This window comes from Jaculus jaculus, chromosome 14 (assembly GCF_020740685.1).
Source record: "Jaculus jaculus isolate mJacJac1 chromosome 14, mJacJac1.mat.Y.cur, whole genome shotgun sequence".
NCBI classification, from domain to species: domain Eukaryota; kingdom Metazoa; phylum Chordata; class Mammalia; order Rodentia; family Dipodidae; genus Jaculus; species Jaculus jaculus.
Window position 1 is genome coordinate 25,094,326 of NC_059115.1, and position 8,448 is coordinate 25,102,773.

Genomic DNA, 8,448 nt, shown 5'->3' on the forward strand with positions numbered 1-8,448 from the left:
GTTTCTGCATCTCCAATGTCCCCTGCAGTTGTGGGCTGGTGGCATAGGTGCTTTTGAGATGTTCCATCTGCTGGAAGACCTAAGTCCTCCCTTAGCACCACTGTTGGTAAAATGTGTGTGTGTGTAGTATGTGGTCAGAGGCAGACACTGGATGTTCCAGTCACTCTCCAACATATTTATTTGGTTTTTGGAGGTAGGGTCTCACTTTAGCCCAGGCTGACCTGGAATTCACTATCCAAGGGTGGCCTGTAACTCACAGTGATCCTCCTACCTATGCTTCTGGAGTGCTGGGATTAAAGGCATGTGCCACCTTAGGTTTTAAAAATATTTTATTTGCAAGTAGAAAGATACAAAGATGAGAATGGGTGTGCCTTGGTCTCTAACCACTACAAACAAACTCCGGATGCATGTGCCACTTTGTGCATCTGGCTTTTTGTGGGTACTGTGGGATCTAACCTGGGCCATTCAACTTTGCAGGCAAATGCCTTAACCACCAGTCCATCTCTCCACCTTATTCTTTGATACGAGCTCTCACTGAACTCAGAGCTTACAGATTAGCTAGAAGAACCAGCTAGCAAGCTTATGGTTCCTCCGTCTCTGCTTCCCTGGTGCTGGGGTTGCAGGTACATGGCCAGGACCTGAACTCAGGCTCTCAGGCTTGCATGGCAAGCACATCCCCAGCTGAGCCATCTCCTGGCCCCAGCACCTTTCCTGCAGCATTCTTGATGTAGCTGTGCAGGGCAGCATCACTGTATGGTTTCACATCTTACAAGTCAGGAGGTGGAATGGGCTGAAGGAAGGCCATTTTCATCAATCTGCCTAAATCCTGGGGGACCTTCAAGGCTCCATATTGAATGTGAAAAGTGGGCTGGGTGTTGGGAAATCAGGGCAGGATGGGCAAAGACCAGGCGGTGGGAAGAGAGCTGGCCTGAGGTTGCCTGTGGTGGAGACTGGCTGGAAGGTAGGCATAGTCCCTCAGGATGCGGTCACCCAGGACACACATAGCAGCACTAGTTATAATGAATTAAGGGCTTGTTATCATAGGAGGTTCACTGAGAGTTTGAGTGAGACACATCTGGTCTATATGGTGAATCTCTATCTCAAAATGAATACATGGGGGCTGGCGAGATGGCTTAATGGTTAAGGCATTTGCCTGAGAAGCCTAAGGACCCAGGTTCGATTCTCCAGGTCCCACATAAGCCAGATGCACAAGGAGACACATGCATCTGGAGTTCGTTTGCAGTAGGTAAAGACCCTGACATGCCCATTTTCTCTCTAATAAATAAATAATTTAAAGTGAAAAGACTTTTAAAAAAGAAAGAAGTCCTACCTGACAAATGCCCTTCAGGAAGCCTGAAGGGTAGGTGGCAGCTTGTGTTTGGGACAGCCCTGAGTTGGGAAGGCACTCACCAAAGTGGCCGGTGGCCTGGGAGCATCAAGGCCACTGTGTGTCACCAAAGGCTTCTATTTTCAGGTATAAAATTGGACATGGTAGCACATACCTGTAATTTGAGCATTGGGAATCTGGGGGAGGATTGTGAGTTCAAGGGCAGCCTAGACTAGATATTGAGATACTAGTGTGTCTTAAAAATATTTTTATTTATTTCTTTGCAAGAGATAGAAGAGAGACAGAAGGAAGGGATGTGCCAGGGCCTCTAGCCACTGCAAATGATCTCCAGATGCATGTGCCACTTTGTGCATGTGGCTTTACATAGGTATGGGGGAATCAAACTCAGGTCTTTAGCCTTTGTAGGAACGTGCCTAAACCGTTAAGTCTCCTTTCCAGCCCAACACTTTTAAAACTAAAATCGAAGCCCTGGAGCACCCGTTCTCAATCTCTCTCTCTCTTTCTGTCACTCTCAAATAAATAAATAAATAAATAAATAAAAAATGAACAAAAAAAAAATCGAAAGGGAGTTGCTAGAGAGATGGCTTGATGGTTAAGGTGCTTGCTGGTAAAGCCTAATGACCTGAGTTTGATTTCTAAGCACCTATGTAAAGCCAGAGCACAAAGTGGCATGTTTCTGGAATTCATTTGCATTGGCTGGAGACCCTGGCATACCCGTTCTCCCTGTCTCTCCTGTTTCTGACTGCTAATAAGTATTTTAAAAAATAATACAATGAAAACAGGAAGATGGAGTGGTGGCTTAGTGGTTACTACATTTGCTTGCAAGCCTAACAGCCCAGGTTAGAATCCTAGTACCCAAGTAAAGCCAGATGCACCAAGTGGTACATGCACCTGGAGTTAAGTTTGCAGTGGCAGGAGACCCTGGCAAGTTCATTCTTTCTCAAGTAAATAAACATAATACTTAAAATTAGTGGGGGCTGAGAAGATGGTTCAATGCTTAAAGCTGCTTGCTTGCAAAGCCCGAGGACCAGGGTTCAATTCCCAAGCCCACATAAGACAGGTGCAAAAAGTGGTTTCATGGGCTGGGAGATGGCTCAGAGGTTAAAGGTATTTGTTTGCAAAGCCTGGCAGCCACAGTTCATTTTCTCAGCCACTAACTTAAAGCCAGAAGCACAAAGTGGTGCATGTGTCTGGAGTTTGTTTGCATGGCTTGTGGTGTGCTCACACTTTGTCCGCTTGCAAGTAAATAAAGTATTTGAGAACACACCAATAGGGCTGGAGGGCCCAGCACTTAATATGATTGTCTGCAAAGTCTAAAGACTTGGGTTCGGTTCCCCAGTACCCACCTAAAGCCATATGCACAGTGGCACATGCATCTGAAATTCCTTTGCAATGGCTGGAGACCCATGCCCATTTTATCTTATTTTAATTAACTAGTTTTGTACTCAGTGAATACAGTCAAGTTGGTACCATTGTTAGCCTCCTCCATGTCCTACATCCACCCCTGGCTCTTCCTTGTTGAGGTATATGGGTCATGGATTGTGGAGTTAGCCCACTGCTATGGGCAGGAGGAAATGTCTCTGCGTATCACGACCCAATGTGTGGCTCTGTCATTCTTTCCGGCCCTTCTGCAAAACTTCCCTGAGCCATGTTGGGTTCATTTTGGGTCTGCTTCAGTGATGAGATGTTGGGAACCTCTGTGTCTCTGGATATCTGATTTGGTAGTTGTCCATGCCCATTTACTTTTGGTTTTTCTCTCTAGCCCAGGGTGACTTGGAATTCACTATGTAGTCTCAGGATGGCCTCCTACCACTGCCTCTCAAGTGCTGAGATTAAAGGCATGTACCACCACACCCAGCTGCATGCCCATTCTCACACACACATATTTAAAATATATATTTGAGAGAGAGACAGGCAGATAGGGAAGGGTGCACCTGGCCCTCTAGCCACTGCAACTTAACTCTGGATGCATGTACCACCTTGTACATCTGGCTTATGTGGGTATTGGAGAATCGAACCTGGGTCCTTAGGGTTTGCAGGCAAGTGTCTTGACTGCTGAGTCCGTTCTCCATTGTAATATACATTAAAAAAAAAAAAATGAAGTGCCATGTATTTCCAACAACCTCTTCATCTTAAACAGGCCAGCTGTGTGGGTCTTAGGCCTCCCCATCTCAGAGAAATCACCCACTTTACCCAACTCAGCTGTGATGGAATCAGTCACATAGGGAAGTGCTTGGGTTACAGTTAATCACGGAGCTCTTGCCCATCCCTACACCATGGGGCTGGGCTAAGGAGAGAACCACACTTGGGAGTGAGGAGCAAGGGTGAATGAGACCAAGAGACTAGGGCTAGGACCAAACAGGTAGCAGGTGAGAAGCCAATAAGGCTGCTCCCTGTCCCCTGGAGCCAGCTCAGACCCCAAGTCCTCTCACTCATTTTTAACTATTTTTATTTTAATAACAAATGTTTTTATTTGAGAAGACAGAGAGAAAGAAGGTGGGAAGGAGGGAGAACGGGTGCACCAGGGCCTCTAGCCACTGCAAAGGCTCTCTAGATGCATGTGCCACCTTGTGCATCTGGCTTTAAATGGGTAGTGGGGAATGGAACTCAGGCTGTCAGGCTTTGTAAGCAAATGCCTTTCACCCCCGAGCGATCTCTCCAGTCACTTTTGTTTTTAATTATAAATTCTATTTTCACATGTGTGTGGGGTGGAGGGCACAAGTGCTTTCTGACTCTGCAAATGAACACCAGATGCTTACGCCACTTTCTGTATTCAACTTATATAGATGCTAGGGAACTGAACTTGAGCCATCAGGCTTTACAAGCAAGAGCCCTTTAGCCACTGATCCATCTGCAGAACTCCCTTCAAGTCAGTACAGACACTGCACGGCAGGTTTATATTTGTGGAGGTCTATCTTGCAGACCCCTAAGTGCCTAGTTGGGAATGCACTGAGCTTGATCTTGGGCTGGAGAGCCCAGAAGGGGGAGAGATGCCACATTAGTCCATGAGACATGAGAACCTCCTTGAGTTAGGAAGGGACAAGATTTTGAAAAGGATATAGGTTACAGTTTCTACAACCTAAACCCGGGTAGGTCCCCTAAGCAGGATGGCAAAAACAAAACAGAAAAAGCTGGGCATGGTGGCTCACACCTTTAACCCCAGCACTCAGGAGGCAGGGGTATGAGGATCACTGTGAATTCAAGACCAGCCTGGGACTACAGAGTGAAATCCAGGTCAGCCTAAACTACAGTGAGACCCTATCAGGAAAAACAAAACAAAACAAAACAAAAAAATAGAAACAGGAAGCAAAAGCTAGCCTTAAGGGTACAGCAGGATTCCAAGAAACAAGAACAGCAGAGGGGGCAGGAGACAAGGAGACTGAGAAAGAACTCGATCCCAGTAACATGTCTGGGGGGTGGGGAGGGGCTGTTAGGAAGTCGGCAGGTGTCATTGAAGGACTGGAGGCCAAGTAGAAGGAACAGACCCTTACTCTGGGTTCTTGTGGGCAGGTGCAAGGATGGTTGGGATGGTTGCCCCCAGGTGGATACAGGCCCAAGAGCAGTTACCCTTACCATGGGCTGGCACCAAGCTTCTAATCAGGGTCCGTAACCAATGCCAGGCAGTCCAGAACAGGACCAAGGAGGTCAGGTTAGTCCTAGGGCTGACAGCAACATTGAAGGGGGGTGGGGGTGGCGATGGATGATACACGGTGTAAAAGAAACAGCCGAGGTTCCTAGAGGCTGCCACAGGTAAGACGCTAGGCCCTCGGTCCCGGGTCTTGCACAGGTTCGGTGCCCGGTACCCCTCGGATGTCAGGCAGCAAGCGGCAACCGGCCACGATGTCCAGGCGGTCAGCGAGCGTGCAGAGGTCCCCGCGCACAAGGCGCACGCTGTGCGCGGCCGACAGCCCGGTGGCCTGAGCAGCCGCCAGTCTCGCAGCCAAGGCGGCCACATGGCGGCCCGCACGCCGGTACACAGCGCTCACCGCGGCCGCCACGTCGTGGTCCAGCCGGGCCTGGCTCTCGGCCAGCCGGAGCTGCAGCAGCGAGCGCGCGGGGACGGCGGCTGGGGCTTCCTCGGCGGCCCACGTCTCTCCCGCCGCGTCCCGCCTCACCACGAGCGGAGGCAGGTCCCCGGGCGCGGCCGTGGGCTCCGGCTCCGGCTCCGAGTCGGTCTCAGCGGCCTCCCCGGCTACCCGCAGCCCGGTGGGACGGCCGCGCGTCGGGCCCGAAGGACCGAGATACAGCTCCTCCTCCGAAGAGGACGCAGCAGACAGCTCCGAGTCCGTCTCGGCAGCCTCGCCCGGGACCACCGTCCCGGGTCTCCGACGACGAGCCTGGGACGCCATGGCGCGGAGCTGCAGGGAAGACGCGAGGGGCGGGAGAGGCGACGGGCTCGCGGCCGGCCCTCCACGGTGCTCCCGGGCGCCCTCCTCCCCCGCACCCACGCCTTGCTTCGGCCTGTTTCCCGCTGTGCACACGGCGGTGACGACGCGGGACACCGGGACCGTAATCGCCAGGGTACGCATGGGGAAACTGGGGCCCCCTTTCCACCCCGCGCCCTGGCCCGGAAGCTCGCAGGTGCGACACCGCTCGGGACAAATCACCTCGGAAGCTCGGCTAGAGCACTAAGGGGCACCTGGGGCCGCGCGGCCACGCCAAGGCCTTACCGCGTCTCCGAAGCAGCGAGCCTGCGGGATCCGCGGCCGGGCGGAAGAGGGACGCGCCCGCCATAAACAACAGGAAATACTCTCAGCCAATAGGAGATCAGGCTGAGGTGACGTCACAAGCTTCAGCAAATAAAAGGCCGGTGCTATGTCACGTGGTCAGTCTGGCCAATAGGGGAGCGGTTGGCCGAAGCTTCCGTTTTGTTTGAGGTCTCTCCTGGGGGCAAATGAGTTTTTTGTGTTTTTCTTTCTTTTCTTTTTTATTTTTTGGCTTTTCAAGATAGGGTCCCGCTGTAGCCTAGGCTGACCTGGAATACATTACGTAGTCTCAGGGTGGCCTCGAACTCACGGCGATCCTCCTACCTCTGCCTCCGGAGTGCTGGGATTAAAGGTTTGCGCCGCCACGTCCTGCTGTTTGCTTTTTAAACGATTGGGTTGGAGAGGTTGCTTAGTTGTTAAGGTGCTTGCCTGCTAAGGCAAAGACCCAGGTTCAATTACCCAGGGCCCACGTAAGCCAGATGCTCAATGGAGCGCATGCTTCTGGAGTTCGTTTGCAGTGGCTGAAGGCCCTGGCACACCCATTCATATTCATTCCCTCCCTCCCTCCCTCTCTCTCCCCCCCCTTAAATAAATAAAATATATTAAAAAAAGAAAGAAAGAAAACCGTCAGAGGATCGTTTTAGAGATGAGCAGGCCCCATGCATGAGAAAACTACCCAAGGACAGTGAAGGAGCCATCTAGAAGCACTGGAAACAGGAAGGGCTGGCATGCAGACACCTGGAAATAGTGATTGTCATCACTAGCCCAGCTGGAAAACATTGAGCCAAATATGGTCACCCTCAGTATCCAGGGGGACTGGCTGCAAAGACCCCTGTAGATATGAAAATCCAAGGATGCTTGGGTCCCTTTTACAAAGGGTACGCTATTTGTGTAGAACCTGTGTTAATCCTCCTATATACGTCATATCATCTCTAGATTTCTTAGAGGTATTCTAATCAGTTATTGATTGTTACAGTTTAGATGTTTCTTCCAAAACTTAATGCTGTGGTCACTAACAGTGTTCAGAGCTGAGGCCTTGGGGAAGTGCATCATGAGGTTCTGGCCTCACCAATTCCTAATTTACTCATGAATTCGTAAGTAAACACATTGTTGGGAGGTGGTAAAAACTAGGAGGCAAGGCCTAGTTGGAAAAAGTATGCTACTTGCAGGGTATACTTTGTCCCTCTTTCTGTTTCAAGGCTGCCGAGCAGCGAGGCTCTTTGTCACACACTCCCTACCCTGATGTTCTGCTTCACCTTCAGCTCAAAGCCATCGGGTCAGCTGACTGTGGACTATCACCTCTGAATCTGTGAGCCCAAATCAGTCCTTCCTCCCATAAGTTGTTTAACTCAGCCTCATGTGTCCTCATGATGGAAACTGACACATGAGATTGGTACTCAGTGGAGCCTGGGCTAGACTGAGATCCTGCTTTACAGGCCATAAAATACCAAACTTGTAGAATGCATTGTAAAAGAAGGGCAAATAAGTGATGCAGGAGTTCTTGAATCAGAACAAACAAGAAAATGGTGGGACCACTTCAAATGAAGAAAGAAAAGAAAAACTTATAAATAATTGACCAGTAGAAATATCTTTTAAAATCAAAGGCAAAGTAAAGACATTTTCAGATGCACAAAATCTGAAAGAATTCATCACTGGTAGATGCATATTACAAGACAAATCTCTGAATGCCACTTAGACACAAGGGAAATACTGGTTAATAACAAAGATTCTCACAAAGAATGGGAGCCCTGATAGAGCACATCTGTTGACATGGGAGAGCAGTTGGTTTAAAAGTTATTTAAAAGAGGTGGAGCGATGGCTCAACAGTTAAAGGTGCCTGCTTGTAAAGCCTAATAGCCTGGATTGGGTCCCCCAGTACCACATAGAGCCAGATGCACAAAGCGTCACGTGTCTAGAGTTCATTTGAAGTTGCAGGAGGCCCTGTTGTGCCCATACCCTCTCTCTCTAATAAGTTAATAAAAATAACAAAATAAAAGTTATTTAAAACAAAATGACTCAGGCTGGGGAGATAGCTTAGCGGTTGATGCGCTTGCCTGCAAAGCCAAAAGACCATGGTTTGATTCCCCAGGACCCATGTAAGCCAGATGCACAATGTGGCACATGCATCTGAAGTTTGTTTGCAGTGGCTGGAAGCTCTGGTGCACCCATTCTCTCTCTCTCTCTTTCCCTCTCTTAGATGAATAAATAAAAATAAAGAATTTTTAAAAAGACTCTTGAAACAGAAATGGCAACAGCAGCATAATGCTTAAAATAGATGGAAATATAAAATGTCCAACAGTAATGGCTGAGAAGTCAAGGAAGAGGATACATATGCATGAGCCTTGAAAGGCGTGCTGCCCTTGCAATGGCAAACGACCACTCCAAACAGACTAT

The 8,448-nt window shown here is 49.3% G+C and overlaps 1 protein-coding gene across 1 annotated transcript; it reads right to left on the reverse strand.

Moving 5' to 3' along the window:
- Positions 1–4,662: 4,662 nt before the first annotated feature.
- Bloc1s3 (biogenesis of lysosomal organelles complex 1 subunit 3) lies at positions 4,663–6,044 on the reverse strand. Its single transcript, XM_004669822.2, has 2 exons — positions 6,019–6,044; positions 4,663–5,706 (listed from the first exon to the last, which is right to left on the reverse strand). The coding sequence occupies exon 2, from the start codon at positions 5,695–5,697 to the stop codon at positions 5,107–5,109; it is 591 nt and encodes a 196-aa protein (XP_004669879.1). The 5' UTR covers positions 5,698–5,706; positions 6,019–6,044; the 3' UTR covers positions 4,663–5,106.
- Between the last annotated feature and the right edge of the window lie 2,404 nt (positions 6,045–8,448).